The 21,377-nt window shown below is 38.8% G+C and overlaps 1 protein-coding gene across 1 annotated transcript in view; it reads left to right on the top strand.

Moving 5' to 3' along the window:
- Positions 1–21,377, top strand: part of LGR5 (leucine-rich repeat containing G protein-coupled receptor 5) — a 53,936-nt gene that overhangs the window by 10,448 nt on the left and 22,111 nt on the right. The window contains exons 2-5 of the mRNA XM_009878805.1: positions 5,231–5,302; positions 6,907–6,978; positions 17,732–17,947; positions 20,689–20,760. Of these exons, the coding sequence (XP_009877107.1) occupies positions 5,231–5,302; positions 6,907–6,978; positions 17,732–17,947; positions 20,689–20,760 (432 nt within the window). The remainder of the gene's footprint in view (positions 1–5,230; positions 5,303–6,906; positions 6,979–17,731; positions 17,948–20,688; positions 20,761–21,377) is intronic.

The raw sequence follows: 21,377 nt of genomic DNA, 5'->3' as shown, positions 1-21,377 counted from the left end.
CTGCTCTGAGAAATCCTTAACTACATGCTGAACTATAGAGACAGTAATATGCCAGTCCTCATCTGTTCAGGGAAAGCGGTATGTACCCATCTAGGCTAAAATCATGACTCAAAGTCCATCCAAAGCTCAGTAAGCTAGTGGCCGGTTTCCCTAAAATAATTTAGGATGATGGAAAACAAAATCCCTGAAGTGGAGAAGAATAAAAATCCTGATAGATACTCAATGGGTACTGTAGTGTCAACAAGCGGATTAATTTTCCCCTATGCCAAGACTGAGAATAGAAACACAGTAGGATCAGGAAAAATCCACAAGGAAGGCATTAAAAATGGTCAGGAACAAATAAGACAGACTTAATGAGCTTTGCAGTATGCCTTGAAGAACTAGTGTGATAACTTTCATCCAAGAATGTTTAAAGAATTAGACACAATTCCAATAAATTGTTTTTACTAATTTTTACCAAATACCACAATGATGGGAAATTCCAAAGGACTGGGAAGATACTACTGTTGTGCCAGTGTTCAGAAGTCTCATGGAGCGTCATAGGACCAGATAGGTGGTTTGCCTGAAGTGATTTTCACAGAAAACCATGAAAAGGGCTTCATGAGAAAGAATTTAATATGATAACTGAAGGTCAAACAACATCATTACATAGAAGGTAATTGTTGCCAGGTAATTGTTGTCAGATGTCTCCTTTTTCTGACGCCAGTTTGCGTGGTGAGAGAACTACCGGGACATACATGTATTTTGGCATTTGTGATATATATCAATGTAGCCCTTTTCTGAAATATGTTAAGACTATACATGATAAGCATGATCATATACTGCATAACCAGAGGAGTATCATATAAGATAGTAGTAATCACTGCCCACAAAATTAGTGAGAGCTCTTTCCAAACTGAAAAATATTCAAAGCAGAACTTCAAGAATGACTTGAGATTTGACAAACTCATAAAGAGTAAATGCAAAAGCTGTGTCTACCAAAAAGAAGGTTAACATGTGGTTTCCTCTATCTAAAGTGTTCATACAGGGCATAGTTAATAATTGAGAAGTTGTGATCTACAAGGAAGAGAAGCAGAATATAAAACAAGGGTTGGAATCTGAAACAAAACAAAAGAGGAAAAAATTACATCTCAGTTTAACAGTGGAGGTAACTCATGCTCAGAGCAGCTCAGGAACATCACTCACAACTACCTGTCTGTTAGCCTTGGATATTCCTCTAAAAGGTGTTGGAGCTGGGGCCGTGCGGAGGGGTCATGCTCTTTGGGTGGTGTATTGTGGGTGGCGAGATGATGCAAATGGACCTTATAGTCAGAATGAGAGCAGTTTAAGCTGACAAATCTTCCTCTGAAGACAGTTCGACGGAAAACATGGCCAGAAAAGGAAGCAGGAGAAAAAGTTACATGGAAAATTTGTAGTCATCAGAGACTATCTCAAATACAGCCCAATGCAGTACAGTCTCACTAAAACTGCCCTGAATGTCAGTGAGACGAGTAGCATGTATGTGTACAGGTGTGTCTCTGTGTTTAGGCATTTTTTTCTAAATATATTAGATATAAATGAGAGGTACTATAAAAATGTCTTAAAATTATGACAGACCATTTTCAAAAAATGCCAAGCTTGAAAGCTTACCACAAAAAGCCACAATGATGCTCTGAAGCTGGGAAAACTGAGTATTACACATTGAAACAGAACTTTAAAGCCTCATAGTGTCCCAATTAAATTGTGCAGTCCTGCATTTGCAACAGGGAAGAGCATGCTTGGTAATTGCCAGAGCCCTTCTCCAGGAGCTCTTAAACAGGTCTAATTTTCTCAGCCCAGTTTATGAAGAATATTCCAGTTCAGTGTGAACATGTTAGTGTGTCAGTTTGCACTGCAACAATGTTGAAAATCTCCACAACCCAGCCACTCTGAAGAAAAGATGATGGCCTGAAAAAGTGCCAGCCTGAGTCTTTAGACATGTGGGTTTAGTTATCTGCTCTTTAGCAAGCTTTTCATATGACAGTCAAAGTAGTAACTTAGAGGTGTAAGTGAAAACCTCCATACCTGTACCTGCATATTTTTGAGTAAAGCTTTGCAGACTCCTCACTTTATGGTTGATGGCAGGTTCGTGTCCAGACTCCTGTCCAGTTATGTCATTAAAATAAGAGTAAAAAGATGCTGTGGGGGTGAAGCAGTCTTTAGTCTTTCCAAAAAAAGTCAATTCATAAACTGAGATCAGCATGAGATAGGTCCTGAGCCTCTGCTAGTCAGTGATCCACTAGTCAGATCCATGATATTTATTTTCAGGCACCCACACACCTGCTTGATCCATCAACAACCCAAAAGTCATTGCCGTTTTCATTCAGAATGAACCAAAATGGCAATCATGCGTCTGAAAAAAGTAGGCCCAGCCTGTGAATGCCTCAGCTTGCAGCAAGAGTGAGCAAGGTTTACTTCACTCATCTGCCTGCAGGAAATCAGGTGCATGTGCCCAGTTCTCAGATGTCTGAACATCCAGTGTCTGTCCTCCCAAGGTGAGAAACAAGCTCAACAGCTCTGTGTGAAGCTGAGTGCCTCTGCAGAGCACAATTGAATTAGTTGAACAGAGACAGGATGAGCTGCTTGCTTGGCATGACAGGCCACATCGCTCAGCCAGTGTGTGTGTACAGGCAAGAACTTTTTCACAAATTGGTGATGTCTTAAAAGTCTTTGGAGCTGGAATCGTGGTTTCTTTCTCTATGACCCATTTTTTTATTTTTATTTTCTCTATGAAAGAGGTGTCTAAAGAGAAGGTGTGTTCAAGACCTTGTAGTTAGCTTGGGGCTGCTAACCTTCAAAGGAAGATGGTGTTTAAGGACCAGTGAGTGCTGGATCTCTGGGACTGCTGTCCTAAGCACCTGGCCTTTTCCATGAACAGTATTGGCGACTCTAGTGCCTGCCTCAGTGCTGTAGGTTCCTCTCTGGCAGCTTGGTCCCTAAGGGATATTTCTAGATCTAGTCCTATGGTCTTTCCTTAGGGACCAGAAGTCAAATCAGATGTCAACTTTGTTATCACATCAGCTAGTCTGTAGTAACTGTCTGCAATTTTGGTGTGCAATATCTAAGCCGATGGGAAATACCAATTCCACATGGCTGAACTTGGTCCACAAATAGAAGAGAGTTACATCATATCAATCTGCATTTGTTGCCAGCTAAAAGCAGGCACTACAGCTCTACTGACACAAATTAACCTAACTAGAAATCTAGAACCCCTAGAAGTCAGTTCTCCATCTGGGATACATTCACGCTGAACTGAGATCACAGAATCATAGCGTCGTTTAGTTTGGAAAAGACCTGTAACATCGGGTCCAAGTGTTAACCTAGCAATGCCAGGTCCACCACTAAACCATGTCCCTAAGCAACACATCTACAAGTCTTTTAAATACCTTCAGGCTTGGTGACTCCACCACTTCCCTGGGCAGCCTATTCTAATGATTAACAACCCTTTCAATGAAGAAATTTTTCCTAATATCCCACCTAAACTTTTCCTGGCACAACTTGAGGCCATTTCCTCTTGTCCTGTCCCTTGTTACTTGGGAGAAGAGACTGACACCCAGCTCACTATACCCTCCTTTCAGGTAGTTGTAGAGAGCAATAAGGTCTCCCCTGAGCCTCCTTTTCTCCAGGGTGAACAACCTCACTTCTCTCTGCCACTTTGTAAGACTTGTTCTCTAGACCCTTCACCAGCTTCATTGCTCTTAGACATGCTCCAGCACCTTCATGTCTTTCTTGTCGTAATGGGCCCAAAACTGAACACAGGATTAAAGGTGCAGCCTCACCAGTGCTGAGTACAGCAGGACAGTCACTGCCCTCGTCCTATTGACCACACTATTTCTAGGACAGGCCTGGGTGCTGTTGACTTTCTTGGCTCATATTCTTCCAGCTGTCAACTGATACCCCCAGGTCCTTTTCTTCCCGGCAGCTCTCCAGACACTTCTTCCCAAGCCTGTAGTGCTGCTGGGAGTTGTTGTGACCCAAGTGCAGGACCTGGCACTTGGCCGTGTTGAAACTCACACAACTGGCCTTGACCCATTGATCCAGTCTGTCCAGATCCTTCTGCTGAGCCTTCCTACCCTCAAGCAGATCAACACTTCCACCCAACTTGGTGTCATCTGTAAACTTACTGTGGGTACACTCAATCCTCACATCCAGATCATTGGTAAAGATATTAAAAATTACTGGCCCCAGTACTGAATCCTGGGGAACGTCACGTGTGACTGGCTCCCAACTGGATCTAACTCCGTTCGCCACCACTCTTTGGGCCTGGCCATCCAGCCAGTTTTTCACTTAGTGAAGGTTATGCCTGCTCAGGCCATGAGCAGATGTTCAGGGACTAAATGAAAGATATTCTAGAGTTGCACTGATGGGGAACACGGAAATGCCATTATTTCATGTCAAATACATGGTCTGTTTCCTAGACGCAAACCTTACAGAATGCAGTCTTTTTTTGTCAGAGTAACATGCTTTACAGAGGTATTTACTGTACTTACCTAGGTCTGTAAAATACTTTTAGGCATTCTGAGAAGGAAGATCCTTAAATCATAGAATTGTCTAGGTTGAAAAAGACTTTTAAGATCATTGAGTTAGATCATTGAGTCCAACTGTTGGACCATTGCAGTGGAAGTAGGGAAAAAAAGCCCTACAAAATTTTAGCAAATACACTTTATGCCAACCTGTTACACATCTTCTCACAGAGAAAACTATGATTCCACCAGTACAGCAGTTTTATGTGTAGTTACTATAAATGAACTGTGGTCAATACCACATAGATGTATTTTGATGTTAGTGCAAATGAGTTAAGTGTTCCCAGACATATACATGCACAGTTTCAAAAGTCAATTCACTGTAAATCCAGTGATACTATTTTGTTGTCATTATATCTGTATTTTAGTTGCTGAGATTGCTCTAATCCTTAAAAAGAACAATATGAAGAATTCAATGTGCGTTCTGAACCATAAGCTTGATTTGCAATGAAATTGCATTTTGTCTCTGCAGTCCAGCTGTCAGTAAGTCAACTGTTCAGTTAAGGGCTTCTTTCTTTTTTTTTTTTTTCCTTTAAAAGTGTATTAATGACAAAATAAGGCTCTTAAACTACTGCCTCTGGCATCAGTCACTCAAACATAGCTGTGTTGCACTTTTTAACAACCAAATTAATTCCACATGAAGAGAAGTAGTATTCACTCTCTTTCTTTTCCTTTTTCAAACTTTGCAGACGTCTTGCAGGAAATGGTTTGACATACATTCCTAAGGGAGCATTTGCTGGCCTTTTCAGTCTTAAAGTGCTGTAAGTAAACTGTGTGTTGTTTGATATATTTCTGATTTCCTAAATGCTCCAGGGAACTAATTAACCACTGAAGTTTTGATCAAGTAAATTACATATTTTGATCAGTTCATTTTGAACAATTCAGCTGAAGTGAAGATACATATGAACATCATTAAATCTTTGTTTTTTCATGTAGAAAATATCCTAAACACAAAGATTGGAAAACATTAATGGCATTCTAAAAACAACTTGCTCACCAAGTAGATGTCTCTGTACAATACCAAAGGTAAAAATTGGTTTGGTTAATAGTTTCTTTAATTGTCTCAAAAGTTCTGATTTCAAGTCTAAAAATCTTAGTGAACTTTTCATGATCACTCAAAAGTGGAGATAAATCGCCTTTTCCTTTTCATGAGAGCCTACAGGAAAAAAACGTTATTGTAGAACACCATGTAATTTAAAATGCAGTTTATATTTCATATCTTGTTCTTTGCAATGTAATTACTATAATATAATTTTTTAAAAGTATGGCAAACTCCTCTATTGTTTGGAGTACATACAGTTGCTAAAATTATTAGCAGGCCACATCTCATAGTGTTTATACTAGGGTGGATCTTTGCCTTTGTAAAGTTCACAGAAACTGTATTATTAGCATGAGCGCCAACCTCTTAGGCAGCGTCAAGCCAAGCCAGATGCTACTGTAAGAGTATACAAAGCTCTACTGAAAAAATACGTAAGTGGGAAAGAAGTATGAAGAGCTTCTCACTCCATCGACTCCTAAGTTGGCCAGCTGTAGCTCTTGTTGGCCTAAGGACATTTAGGCCTGCCAAAAAGTTATTTCATTTACAGTGTCACATCAAGTATGCTTCATTTTGGAGGCAGCATGTACTACTTCAGTTTTACTCACACAGAATCCTTTTATATATATAGGAGTTGGTCCAAACAAGTATATTAGGCAATGTCAATGAAATCATGTTCAAAGGGAAGAAAAGATTCTTTTGGAATTAAAAGTGATTTTTTAAGATTTTGCAAGCTTAATGATGTGATATTTCAGAAAAGAGATTTGTCAGGTCATTGCTAGCAACCTTCCATTTGACAAAATTGATTTTATTGGGGAAAACTCAGCAGATTCAGACTAAATAATAAACTTCTCATAGAGTTAAAAGTTCTGTTTGCCATAGTAGCATTTTCCTGCATAAAGATTTCAAAAGTCGATCCTTCACAGCTTCACCAGAATAAGAAGATGAAACACTTCAGAAAGAAAATTAAATCAGTACTTGAGGATGACAATTTCAGAATCACTGGAGGCAATTAGGAGCTCAAACCTTATTGAAAGGAAATCGGATTTGTTCTTTTAACTTTCTCAGTTGCTTTGAAAATCCTGCTCAAAGCTGATGTATAGCTATTAACAAAGCTAATGTGCTACAGGTATTTGTTTGCTTTGAAGAGAACTGGTATTTTACAGGGTTGGGAGAACAGTATTTGTTGTAGCTTTCCTTTGTTTATAGTCTTGAAGTAGAACCAGTGTAAAAGAGGTAAGCTTGGAAGAAAAATTACAGGGAAATCTTATATAGAAAGAAATTATCTTTACTGTGTTGATTGTGTTTTTTGTGCTGCTCAAAATCTAGGATGCTGCAGAATAACCAACTACGCCAGGTTCCTACTGAAGCACTCCAGAATTTGCGCAGCCTGCAGTCCCTGTGAGTATACTCGGTAAAACAACTTCTAACCTTGCATGAACAATAGTATATGATTACCTATTAATTGCCCGTTAATATCACTTAATAATGTGCTGCATCAATTTTTTCTTTTAAATCTCTTTGAGATGCTTTTCAAGAGAATAGTTCTCTCATTTAAACATCAGAAGTGACTGATTTAATTCCTGTAATTTCATTACACCAGCAGCTTCTTTGCAGCATTATAAACTGGTTCACCATATGAGAAGACACTCCTTGCCCTGCAATGCCTTCTGTCTGTCAAGAAGAATATAGTCCCTTGAGCACTTGTCATTCCCATGGTTTCTTGTTAAGGTTCTTTACCAGGGAAAAGAAGAAAAACCCAAATGAATCCCCTGGGTTCTTTTTCATCTGTCATAATTTTTTTCTTTTTAAGCAGTGTGGAAAACACCATTAACTCATGGAACAAAGTGTACTACAGGATGCTTAATTATGTTCTGTGCTTCAGGCAGGTCCCTGTGTTTATAGTTCTTGCCTGTGCCATGCTGACTCAGTCCATGAGCTTTGGTTTTAACAGAAGTCCTGCCAGAGCTGCTAGACCAGGAGTGATGATTGGCTGCTTCGTGGTATGAATGAAGCTATTTTTCATGTGCTTCTGCCCCATAACATAAGGATTGTTGTACCAGGTTGTGCTAAAAGCTGACTTAGCCCAGTATGCAGTCTTCAACAGCAGATGCCAAAGGAAAACTAGAAGGCTGGCAAAGAATATAATACTACTCCTTTGGTAAATTGTCCCAGCTGCTGGAGGTTTGCACTCAGGGACTCACTGAGCTTATTGTGGCTTCTTTGAATTTAATAGCTTTTAAAGAATTTTCTTCTGTGAGTTTGTACAGTTGTTTTTTGAGCCAACATGACACTGATGATTTTTTTGTGGCAGTATATATGCTGATCGCCTAGCCCTGTGTAGCATGGTGAAGTACCTCCTGTTATTTACTTAGAACTTCCCACCAAATTACATGTCCCTTAAGTACAGTGCCAGGAGAAAGTGGAAACAGCAGTTCCATATTGAGGTACACCAGATTTTATAGACATCTATTGTACCTCCATTAGTCACATTTTTTAGCTGTAAGCTGTTAGGTTTGTTTCTCGTGTGGGAGCTATTCCCTTCCTCTGGTCATCCCTGTCACTCTCACTGAACTTTTTTCCAATTCTCATCTATTTGATTTGAGTCAAGGAGGGATCAGACATGCACAGTATGATTGGAGTGTTTGCCCACCACCGATTTATAGAGAGGAATTATAGATACTTTTTTGTCCACTTTCCTACTAATTCCCCAATCTTTGTTTTGCTTAATTTTTTTCACTTTTTCTGAACACTGAGCTGTTATCTTCATACTCATTACAACTGTGGGACCTCTTTCTAGCGTGTTAGTAGCTATTGAAGAGTTTGTAACATAAAGTTTGAATTGCCTTTTACCTAAATGCCACATTTGACACCTATCCATGCCAAAATTCATCTGCCAAATTCTTGTTCAGTCAACTATTAGAGTTTTGTACTGCTGCACTTGCAGTTCACATTTTGCACCATCAAGGCCACTCTTGCTGTCTCAATGCAGGACACAGTAAATAAAGTATGTTTCTGAATTATCCACAGAATTCCATTGTCACCTGATACAAAAAAAATATTACTGAATTTTCTAAAGCATCTACTGATTTTGAATGTGCAACACAAAATATCTAGATGGTTGAAGACAGGCAGGCAGGCTCTTTGGACAATGTCAACTGACTCTTCTCTCTGCTTTAGTTGACCTCCTTATATTTTCAGAGTTATTTCAAAATAAAATTATTTTCCTATAAAATTCCAAGATCCAAATGTGGAAGACAATCTGCAAGTTCAAATAACTATCACAAAAAATCTTGCTACAGTGTACAATGAGCATCAGCGTGACTGGTAAAAGTCTAACAATGACAAGAACAGAGTGAGCATCCATTCCAAGCTATTTAGTCTGGTTACATTTCAGATATATTGGTTATGTACTCTATTGAACATACTTTTCTTTTTTTGTTCCACCAGAAGGTTGTCTTTTGCATATATTCAATTCAGCCAAAATTTGAAGAATAGAATTAATGAAATGAAATTATTTTCAGCAAAATTATGTCATCCGTGTATAACTTACCACTACACAGGCACACATTGTACTATATTAACTCCCAGGTTCTTATGTCTGTCTTGAACAACTGTACCTCCTTAATATACAAAGCATTCATTAAGGTTTCTAAAGGTGAAACAGCCCTAAGAATTAATTATCTTATAATTGTTATTTGGTCGGTGCCTTTTTTCTTTATTGACCAGACACAGACTGAAATATCTCAGCCACATGCTTTTGAGGTTACAGTTCTTTCCTTTGATCTTTGAAAAAAGTCATGAGAAAACGCTGGTCTAGTGACTATATTAGATTTTCTTTCTGCTAAGCAAACAAAAAAATCTTGCGGAGATCACATCACTGTATACACATTCTGGACCAAAACATGATAAGCCAAGCAAACAAGAGTTCCTTTGATGCTCTAAAAGAGACTGTTGAATTTTCAGCACAGTTTCTAAACAAAATGACAGCCTCACTCAGGCTTCGTTGCAAATATGTTTTTCCTCAGGTGAAGAAGCTGAAGAAGTAAAACCAAACATAGTTTGTGCAATCTATGCAATGGACAGATATTTTGTGACAGAATTAAAACAGAGGGCAAATAGGACTGGTCAGTGGAAACCTTGAGACAGCTGTGTAGCAGACCCAAGATGGAATGATACGGGTTTGTACTGAAAAGCTACTGTCACCTGAAAGATGATCGCCAGCAAAAGAGAACTCTTTGAGGAAAAGAAAACTATTATTCTTTTGTTTGCTTAAACGGGGTTGTTCCTGTCAGATAAAGGTGTGCACAGATTCGATTTCTTGTTTCATATAGTCTAGGAATTTTCTGTTCTTGCATTGGTTTCTGCATTAACAATTGGAATTATTTCCTGAAACCTTTGAAATAGCAGGAGTCTTTTTAAGAGTGTAATTAAGAGGTTAAAAGGCTTCACAAAGGCAATTCCTATAAGATAGCAACTTCTTGTATTTATTATGTTTAACTATGCAGGTGGCATGGTTTCTGAAAGCCTCATTAACCCTTTGCTTTAGGTTATAGATATGAAAAGCTGAAAACTAGTAACAGGACTCAAATCTCTTCCTTTTGTGATTTTACTCAGGGAAGACAGTCATGTAGAGGGGCAAACCCTGCTAACTGCCTCATTACCTTAATCAGTGTGAAGAAGATTGTGTTAAAGTAATTTTTATATAAGTATACGTGTGTAATTGTATGTATGTATAGGCACAATATATGAGTATGTGTATTCATGCATATATATCCATGTTCACTCATAATGCAAATTTATCACAAATTTTTGCAAAAAAAAAAAGGTACCTCTGGATGATATTTCTTCCTTATTATCTATTTCTAAGCTCAAAAAATGATAGTGTAAGTGTCAATACTGATAGATACATTAATCGATGTTAAGTGGCCTGTGGCACACAGAGCAAGACCTGATGTGTTTCAAGAACAAGCAACAATTATTCCACTTCCTTGTCCAAGTTCTAATATTGTGGGAATGAAGAATGGTGTGACAAGTTTGGGTGATAAATATACATACATTTCTTAAGGCTTGACCTACCTGTAGAATATATCAATCTTCTTCAGGCAGCAGAAATTATTCAATAAGTAGTATAAAATGAGAAATGGGCACCAAAAAGTTAACCAACAACCTCTAAGATTTGTTAATCTCATCTTCATCAGTAAAAATCTATGAGAAAACATAGTGTTGCCTCAAAACAAACAAAAAACAAATTTTTTTTCTGTGACTGAACCAAAAATTAAGATTGAACAATATTAAAATATTTTCCAATTTTATAAAAGTGTTTGTAGTTCAGTAGTCAAGAGCAATGTCGTGCTACATCGACTATTTCATTAGTTCAGCTGCCAGAGCTCAGACAATGACTGCTTAGGACTCCAGTTCCTTTTGTGGCAGGAGGATTTAAGAAAGTAACTAGAACATGATGATTTGAGATGTGGTTTTGGTCTCCAAGTCCAGAAGAAGGATATCTTCAACTTACTATATGGGCTGTAATTTTCTTTGGAAATCTAGTGTGAACACAAATTATCTGGATTACTAGTCCTAAGAAATCAAATGCCATTTATTTCTGTTAAATCAAACAGACGAAAAGGTGTTCATAGGTACCATGATTGAAGGGAAGGAACACATAGTTAAAATTTCACCCATCATGACTTCAATCTTAGCAGCAAGGTTTTAAGTATCACTCAAAAGCTGTCTTCCCTGTTACTCATCTTGAGCAAATGTATTTCTTCAGAAAGAACTGGATTTTTTGTTTTCCACAGTGTCAATATCTCCATTCTGTTTTTAAATCAAGAAGTCTTTTAGTGATTTTGAATATGACTATATAGTCCAAAAAGCTTTTACTTAAGGTATATTGATTTGTTTTTCAAATGTCATTATTAACAGCTTGTTTTCTGACAAGCTTTTTTCGTTTAAGCTACCTCATAGTTTAAATAGTTTTCTTGTTATTTCTAATGGCATGCCGTATCTGCCAGGATTGGCACAGTTTTTTTGAACTTGAAGGAATTGGTAAAACAGGCAATAACATATCAGTAATTTTTTAAAAAATTTTTCCCTAGTCATGTTAACACAAATTTTATATTACTAGCAACTTGTAAGTTGCAGATCAGCATTTTTGGATGTTGCCAAATAAAGGAGGAAAGTGTAATTGGCATTGCTGATGAAAAAGCAAAGTTTCTGCAGTTCTTTTATTGGGTCTATTGAAATGCCACTCTTTGTAGTGAATACTACAGACGAAAATTCCTTTCCTGTTTGTTTTCTTGTTTATACATCATTGTTAATGAGCAGCTTTTACTGCTGCATTGTCAGACAGAAATATTGAAAATCAAGAACAGAGCAGGTGCTACTTCACTGCCCGTGCCAAACCAGCCATGAAGAACATTTAGAAGCAGGCATTATTTGCTGTATCATCTGCTTTCATTCCTGTGAAATTAAAGAGGACTTTAATAGTAAAAAATAGGGCAGAATAGGTTGTGTGTTCAAATCACACTGAGGTCAGGGGACTAGAGAGCATCTATCCGCGTTTAGTGGCTGGCCCAGCCCGAACTCATGACAGCAACACAGCTCATCTTCCAAAGCACTGGCAACAGTCAAGAGAGGGAAAAAACAAACCGTCTTTTCTCCCTTGGCAACCTGCAAAGTTAGAATTTAGTGAAGCAAATTAATTTGACTTCACAAGTAACAAGAAAATAGCATCAGTGAAACTTTTTTAAACTTCCTAAGAGAATTTGTAAATTGCTTAAATTATTGGGTTTTAGCTATTTCAGTTTTTGTGGAGCGCTTGATGGTGACACGAAGTTTTACAGAAAAGATTATCTAGAAATCATGTTGGATATTCTTAATAATCTGACTGGAACAGGTCAGCAAATGGATTTTTAATCTTTTCCCTGCTCCTTCAAATATTTGACATTTCAAAGGGAAGTTTCCATCCTTAATCCAAACAATGAGTTGAAGACTTTGAGGGCACAGAGTTCTGAAATTCTTCCAGTTCAGGCTTGAAATTCAAATGCCCTTTTTTCAGAAATGTTAACTTTAAACATTTTCTCCTCATTTTATGCTTGTGTTAATAATCCTGATTTTCAGATAAAAGACAGGACAACTTTGATGAAATCAAAGAGAGCTGAACCAAGAGAGCTGTTTTCATGAAAAGTCGGGAGCTTTAGTTGTGGTTTTCCGTGCCACACCGCATTATAATGAAGCCTACAGAAGGCATTAGCCTTCTTAGGAAACCTGGTACCTCAACAGGTACTCACAAACTCCCTGAGGAGGAATTTCCCACAGTTTAAATCAAGGTTGTGTGTAGCCATGTGGGTGTCTGTACACATACACAGAGATGTCTCAAAACTCACCATTGCAGTCTCCTAATTTTATTTCGTGTCTTAACCATTTGAGCCACCAGAGCCTTTGGGGCATATTAGATAACAGAAGGGTGACCAAAGCATGGAGCAGTAGTGCAACATCAGATCAGCTCTCTCAGATGGACTTTTCCAGCTTGATAAGCAGCTGGAAGGAAGATAGAGGTGCATGATTCTGTAAAATATGTGTGCTACTATTTTTGGGAGGGTGCAGTCCCTAACTCAGCCAGCTCTGGGCCACTTGCTTTCAAAGTGGGATGCAAGTAGACTGAACTAGATCAGCAACTCCAGGCCACTGGATGATGTTTTCTTTCATCCAATAGAAGCTACTAGGCATCTGACTCGTTTCTGTCTTCTGAGTAAGCGCAAAAGAGGGCGTTTTTTAATCATGTTTGTAAGGGACAGACAAATTTCTCAACCTCAGAACTTCTAGCCAAAAATCATCCTGCATTGCTGAAGCCCACCAGGGTGTGGGAGGAGGACAAGAAGCCACTGGTGGTGTGGTTACCAGTACAGGGACTCACATGAGATTTCCAAGGAGATCCTCCTGGGCACCGTACAGTGTCAGACCGCGGCTACAGCCAGCCTAGAAAAGCAAACAGTGCTTCAGAGCACTCCCAGGCACCAGCCGTGACTGTCTGTCCAGCTGCACTATTAACAGGGTCCTTGGCACACTTCTGACCCGTGCCAACTATCACTTGCCTGAACTGTTCCTGGGAGCCATCTGGCAGTTCACACGCCCCTGGGACAGTCCACAGTAGGCACTCTGGATGCAGCCACCTCGCTTGGGACGCTAGCGGAGGTCACTGGCATAACGCAGGCCACTGCGAGCCAGTTGGCTGCAGGACCTGAGACTGTTCCCAGCCACACCAAAATGTGCCAATCTAGCTTAGGATCCTGAACCAGATTCCTAGGATGAGCCAACAACTCCCATTGCTCCCCGCTTTTTCCCACTCTTCGTGTAAAAATAGAATAACAATTGGTTGTTTGTGCTCTATGCAGTGCCCTCACATCCTCGCCCACCGTCGTGACTGCAGCTTTGCCAAACACCTGGGCAGCATGTTTGGCTATGAGGAGAAACACTAAGGACTGAAACTTCCAGAGCTGCAGAAACCTCCTCATGTAAAACTGAGCAGTAGGACAGAAACAAATGCTCCTAAACTGTGACTTGAAACTTTTCATTTTTTGGTCTTGCTGTTGCTACACAGGGTTCCTTGTACCAGTCCTGTAGAAGCCCGCACTAGGGCAGAGCTGAAAGTGGGCTGTGGGAAGTGCTGTACTGGTGTGTTGTAATTAAGTTTTTACAATAGTCCTAGCATTTTCCCCTGTGGACTGAAGGGGATATCCTGCATCAGGAGACATGTTTGAAAAACGGCTCACAATAGCCAGCTATATTTTCATTACATCCACCTTTCAGAGCCAGTTTCAATGTCACTTGACATTACTTAAATGAGGTTTTAGCCCAAGTCCTGTGAATGAACCTTTGAGAGGGTCCGTATCACCACGCACTAGCAAAGATGATGGGGCTGCAGGTGACCCCCTCCTGCCTGTTACACCCTCCACAGACAGTCTGTAGCTCCCTGCGTAACAAAGCCAGGTCAGAAGAAGAGGAAAGTTGTAGGATAGGAAGAAGCACACCCTTTCTTTAATCCATCACGCCCAAAATCAGTCATCATGTGCTTTCACTTCTCTGCCCCCACTACCTGTGATGTGTATTTGATTTCAACTCTCCTATCTTAAACTTAGATGCTGGAAGGAACATTTTGTCCTTGACATCTTTATCTGTATTTGTGGCTCTCCTCTGGTCCCTTCATTTTATTCAGCCCCTCATCCACTGCAAGAAGAGGCAATCCATGTAATAGCTATTTATTACAGAGCAGAAAATGACCTGGGAGAAATCTGCTCCCCAATCTCATCTCTAGCATTTGATTTAACCCTGAATGAGCAAGGAAGACACTCCAAGAAGACATTAAGGAATTTCTTGATCACAAGGTATATCCAAGTTTTAGCTGGGCTTGCTCTTGAGAGAAGACTCAGAAAAACCTACCAGTGGAGTAAAACTAGGGATCCAGTCATATTGAATTGATCAAAAAATGCAAATTTTGAAACATCTACCTTCACACATTTTAGAGTACCAATAAATGAGTCCTGTTCACAATTCTGTATGAATAACATGTTTTCATAACTTATGCACATGGTCGTGGCATTCACAGTGTGTCGCAGGAAATGCCAGTGGAATACAGTCCACACAGCTCAAGCATTTGCTTTGAAAAGTTTGGACGTTTCAAGTGAGGTCATGGTGAATTTCATACTGGCTGCTTTATTTACATGCTGCCTATCAGAAGAGATCAAGCATTTCTGTTTCCCTGAATTGACTCTCTCTGGAATATAATAGCAGCTTTCAGCCTCACCACATGTTATCTATATATTTTCAGTTGTAAATAGGGTCATATTTGTGAGTTAATGGATTTTTTTCTGGAAGTGCCAAAACTTTGATCAGCACATGTAAAACAATTGGCTGAAAATGGCGATTTTGATCAATGCTTTATACATCAGCGTGCATTACCTGCAGTATGACAGGAAACATAACCACTACTGAAACCTTTTAATATCTGCAAGAGGAAAAACGGTACTTGAAAATGTTAAAAAGATTAGATAACAAAAGGGCACTTGAGGCAGTACTTCTTACGAGCACTTGCAGGATGTGTAATCCAGTTATAGGACCTGCAGCACAAATTGTTGTAGCTTCTTCATTTCTTCCAAGCTTTATTTACACAACAACTAACCTACCTAGAATTTGATTTATATTAGAGCAGTCTTGGTTTAGTTTCTATGTTGTGCGTTTTGTTTACATAGCCAGTGGTGAGTTTATATTTGGAAACTTCAGCTATAAAAAAAAATCGGTGCCTTCATTTGGTACCAAATATTGGTAAAGATAAAAACCCTGGTCTCACTGATGACAGCAGAAATATTGCCATTTCAGCCACAGGTTCACATACAGACAAGTGACTGTTGGCTTCGCCATGCAGCCAGGCATCCTGTAAGTAACTCCTGCGGAGTCAATGGGGACGTCAGAGCTGCACAGGCAGGCTTGTATTGGACAAGATGTTAACTGTAATACAGTAACACATTTAGTTTGAATTAAGCCTCCATTCTTTAATCAGTGTAACTGTCAAACTAAGGCAACTGTAACTTCTTAGTTTAAATACCAGCATCACCCAGGGAAGAAATTTACTTCTGACTGAAGACAAAGAAACCTCGTCTACTCATTCAAATTATACCTTGTTTGAAAACACAGACGTAGCATGGTTGTTGCCTGGGGAATCAGGGAGGTACAGAATGAGTATTTCTAAACATTTCCAGCCTCACCCATTTGTTGACAGACCCTTGAGTTATTTTGCTGCCTGCCATGTCAGTTACTATATTGAAAATTTAATTGTACAAGGGCTTTGACACTGAACTTTATAATTTGTTCCAACTGACCTTGTCTCAGTTATTTGCCAGCCTGGCACGGAGCCTTAGCAGTCATTATTTGTTCTCCTGCAGTAGGTAGGAGCAGCGTGGTGCAGGAGATAGAATGGATCTGACATTTTACATGGCTGTAAATGAGGAAGCAGCTTTAAATAAAGAGATTAGTACACCCGCCACAAAGAGTACTGCATTTCTCTCAAACAGACTGATTTAGGTTGCGCAGAATTACTTTATACCCTGGACGTGGTTGGTTGTTCTGTAGTGTTTTCAGACATCTATTTAAATTTATTTCTGTTTCACCATTCATTTAATTACTCCTCTGTACAGACCTCTTCAAGAAAAGTTTTAAAGCGCGGCTTTCGTATTCTGAGGAAGGTACAAGTCACTACAACATACTAAAAGCAGAAAAAGTGTATGAGAGTACACAAAGTTTCAGAAATCTAAAGCACACTTTTACATCTTCCCCTGAAAGCATCACCAAAAAAAAGCAAAAAAAGCAAAAACAGCAAAAAGCAAGAGCCAATGAATACAAGTATTTCTAGCACCACATCTGCAAAATGTTCAGTAGATTTAATCCTTATTTACCTAAGTGTGAGAGCAAGATATCACCTGCAGACCCTTCAGAGGTACAATGGGCAATTGAGCTCCCTCTGTTGGCTCTGCAGCAACTGAAATGTATTTAATAACATCTTTTTCAGAATAAATACATCACATTAACAACACTAATCTGCATTTAAAAAAAATGCTCCACTACTAAAAAATGTGAATTTCAGTGCTCATTAGAATCATTGGAATAAACAATATTTAAGAAAAGGTAAAACTGGAACAGAGACTAGGAAGCAAGTTTTGTTTGTGTCTAGTGCCTGGAAACCCAAATCATCTTGCAGCTCGGTGGTTTATAGGTTCAAGCAGAGAATCTCTGGCTGAGTTTCTTGTACTTTTTTATTCCATACTTTCAAATAATTGGGAAAGGAAATAAAGTCATACTCGGTCTGTAGAGAAGCTCAGCTCAAATATGGCCAGTGTGTGCTGTCAGTGAGTTGATGGCTCCAGAGTCAAGCTGTCTGCGGTGAGCCAGCTGACAAGAAGTCTTGCAAACACGATGTGAGGTCTCAGGAGTGAGACAGCAAACAGGATGGACACGTAGAATCTCTGGAAATGAAAAACGGGTGTGGCAGCCCATGTTCATCCTTTGTGATTGTGTTCTTGGTGAGAACTTCTGGTAGCCATTGTGTGAAGTCCACTGTTCTTTTCTCACAGTCAATTTTCTCTATTTCTTTTTCTCCTAGACGTCTGGATGCCAACCACATCAACTATGTGCCCCCCAACTGCTTCAATGGCTTGATCTCCCTTAGACACCTGTGGCTAGACGATAATTCTTTGACAGAAATTCCTGTCCAAGCTTTTAGAAGTTTACCAGCACTTCAGGCAATGACATTGGCACTGAATAAAATTCATTACATACCAGACTATGCTTTTGGAAACCTCTCTAGTTTGGTAGTTCTGTAAGTTTTATCAACTGGTTTTTAGACACAATCTCAGCTACTTTGCTGGACTTTGACCTCTTTGTGATAAATTACTTGAAGATGCAATGTTTAATTTAGATGTTGCTTGAGACAATCTTTAATAATTAAATATTCCCCAAGTCCCCCCCCAGTTGTCAAATGATAAGTAAATAGGTATATATATGGGTTAATTAAACATCTCTTTTGTCTTGCAGTCATAATATTAAACTCTTACCTTGGGGCTATAAATCTGGAGCTTCCATTCTCCATTTGCATTAGGCTTAATGCTGGTCCTTTACCATGAGGTCACTTTTTTGTTGCAGGAAATGTTCTTTCTGAAATGTAAATTAATTTTTCTGCATTATATATGTAATACAAACCAAAATTTTGAAAACTTATCTTGGAGAAACAGATTTTTTATGTCTTCCTACAGTTAAATTAGCATTTGCTAAATCACTTGTTTTACTCTATCTAGAACTATGTAGGGGAATTAAAAAAAATCACCCTGTCTGGTCAGCAAAACAAGCAGGAAGAGATGAATTGTCTGCCCTCTAAAACTGAATGAGGGAAGATTAGAAACAGGAAATGAACTGAAAGCTTTCTGGGTGACTTGGAAAGAATGCCGTCCAGTAGAAGAAGTATACATTTCCCTTCATAGAAACTATATGTAGCTTTATATTTTATTATGTTTGCATACCAGTTCGATTAAATTAAATGTGTAGCTTACACTAAAATCTGGAAGGTATACTTCAGAGCGTGGTTTCAGCTCTTTATCTTCTCAGAATGTACCAAGTAGAAAAAATTCTAGTCTGGCTGGAGAATCACAGAATCACAAAATTGCTGAAACTGGAAAAGACCTCTGAGATCATTAAGTCCAGCCTATAGAAACTGAGATGAAGAAGTAATTTCAAGATACTTTGGAAAATGTTAGCATTATTGAAGAGAGAAAAATATATTCAAGCTTTACAAGCTGCCTGAAACCAGTCTGTAAGACACCAAGTGTGTTTTAGCATATTCTAGCCCCAGTCTAAGCACTGAACCTGGCACAGGCCATGGTTCTTTATTGACAGTTATAATCACCATCTCTGCCTAGTGCATAACATATTCATATAAGCATATAGGGCACCTGGAATGAGGATAACGGCTGCCTTGTGCAACAGAATCTTTGCCTTCTTTTTACACTAAGTATCCATCCCACTGAAGTTAAAGAGTGGATGGACTTGTCATTTGACTGAGCTTCTAAACTTACCTCAGTAATGCTAAAGACAAGACACTATTTGTCTTGAACATTATTTTCTACTTCCCTACCAAAAATACAGTGATAAGAGGACAGTTCAGAAATGCAAGATAATAGTATTTCTTTTCCTACCCTGATTGCTTCTGCTGAATTAGGTGTCCTTATTTTAGATCTGCCTTGCTTATTTCTAGTCTTCTGGGCTTCATACTGATTAATAATTGAATCATTCTTCATGATCTACATCATCTGATATTTTTGGCCCTTCAAAATCTCTTGTTTGCTGCTCTGTGCCATCTGGCAAATTTTCAAGTCAGTTCAAAAATGCATGGTCATTCAAAGCTGATTTGAAGCTCTATCACTAAAGATGCAGACGTAATTGGAATTTGGAGATGCACTCTGCATGCTAACTAAAGCATTCCAGGTCGGCGTAGTCATTGAAAAAAGCAAGTTGATTAGGTTTTTACCTAGGAAAGGAAAAACCCACAGAACATTTGCATTTGGCCTTCAGAATCCCTGTCTTTTAGGGACAGGTAGACTCAATTTCTGCAGAACTTAGAGACACTCTAATCTTTAGTGTTATTTTCAGAGCAGAATGAAGCACTGAAGGGAAAGTGCCTGGCAGTACCTCATTCGCAGCCCGTCTTTTCTTTTAAAGTGCTACTCCCATAGTTTCCAGCCACTATAGGGGTAGAGTGTCAAGAATAAAATAAAAGGAAAAATCTGCTGGGAAAAAGGCATCTTTTTTAAAAAACAACCTGAAGTGGCTTCAAGCTGTATCTACCCACATTAATGAGCTTCACATGGGGTTTTTTTCCATATAGGCAGCATTCTGAGCCTTGGGGTGGGGGTTGTTAGAATCTCTAACAAAATTACTTTCAATTGCTAAACATTTGAGAAGGTTGATTTTTATAGTTTCAAAGGAAGGGAAGTTAAAACACTTTTAAGTTTGATTAGTTTGCTTATCTCAGTGAGGCCATGAGTGTTTTGTCCTGTGGCTTTGTGCCTTCTTTCGTTATGCAAGCCTTATGACTCTTTTCTGTCTGCCACTTCTCCATCTCCTCACCTGCTCTTGTTCTGTGCCATGCCCTCTAACACCCTTTGAACGTACATGTTCTAAATACACACCTCCCACTCCATTAATAGTTTTTAAGACAATATGTTAATTAACCACCACTGAGAATACGTCTACGATTGCCCAGTATTTGATATGCAAACCCCAACCTGAAACTCCAGGATATACCGCTTTTAAGTAATCTAGGTGATTTTAAAACAAATCCCTTGTATGAAACCAAATTGAATCCCGCATGTGGGTGGGGAGATATTGGGAGAAAGTGGGGAAGGTGGTGGAGGTGCCTCCTATACATGCTCTTGCAAAAGCATGACTTGTGTATAATCAGTGCATGCCTGAAAATAAGTTTCTTTTGATTTAACCATCAAAATGTTTTGCTGAAGTCCAGTGTGTGCAGTGTGCTTTCCTGACTGTGTGCTTAATGTTCCCCTGCAGACATCTCCATAACAATAGAATCTACTCCCTGGGAAAGAAATGCTTTGATGGGCTCCACAGCCTAGAGACTTTGTGAGTTGACCTCTTATTTGTTTCCTTTTTTTTTAGTGTTTTCATTAATATTCTGAAAGAATAAAAATAGCCTAAAAGCCAAGTGTGGTTTTTTGGCTTGCCTAATGGCTACGGGATCTAAGTGATGGTTTACAATGACTCTATGTAGCAAATCCTATTTCTGACTATAAAATTAGTTTGCCTTTTTAATAAGCATTGTCAACTGATAAATTGTTTGAAGGACAGTTGAAAACTGTGCTGAGCATTGAAAAGAATATGTGCCTAGTTTAGTGCTATTTATTTGTCTTGTTTAATCAATAATGCTAGTAGTGTTACACAATAAAAAGCTCTGACATTAAGAAACTGTCTTGCTATAGAAAAGCTTTATAAAATTAGATGGTTTTAATTTTTTTATGCCTGAAAAAAGTGAAAGTACCAGGCAGCCAAATTAATCATGTGTTTCACAAGGAGTAATGTTTCAGTTATATCCAAGTTTTTGTCCTTAAAGAGCTCTGATAGAGACTAATATTGGTAAAGACTGAAATTTCCTTAAGCTTTCACTGTAGTTCTGTTCAGAATAATTCAAGGTTTTTTTTAGTTTTCTAACAAAAAATAATTCTGCAGAAGAATGACAAGCA

This window comes from Apaloderma vittatum, unplaced genomic scaffold, assembly GCF_000703405.1.
Source record: "Apaloderma vittatum isolate BGI_N311 unplaced genomic scaffold, ASM70340v1 scaffold3141, whole genome shotgun sequence".
NCBI lineage: Eukaryota > Metazoa > Chordata > Aves > Trogoniformes > Trogonidae > Apaloderma > Apaloderma vittatum.
This window is presented reverse-complemented; position numbering and strand designations above follow the sequence as displayed.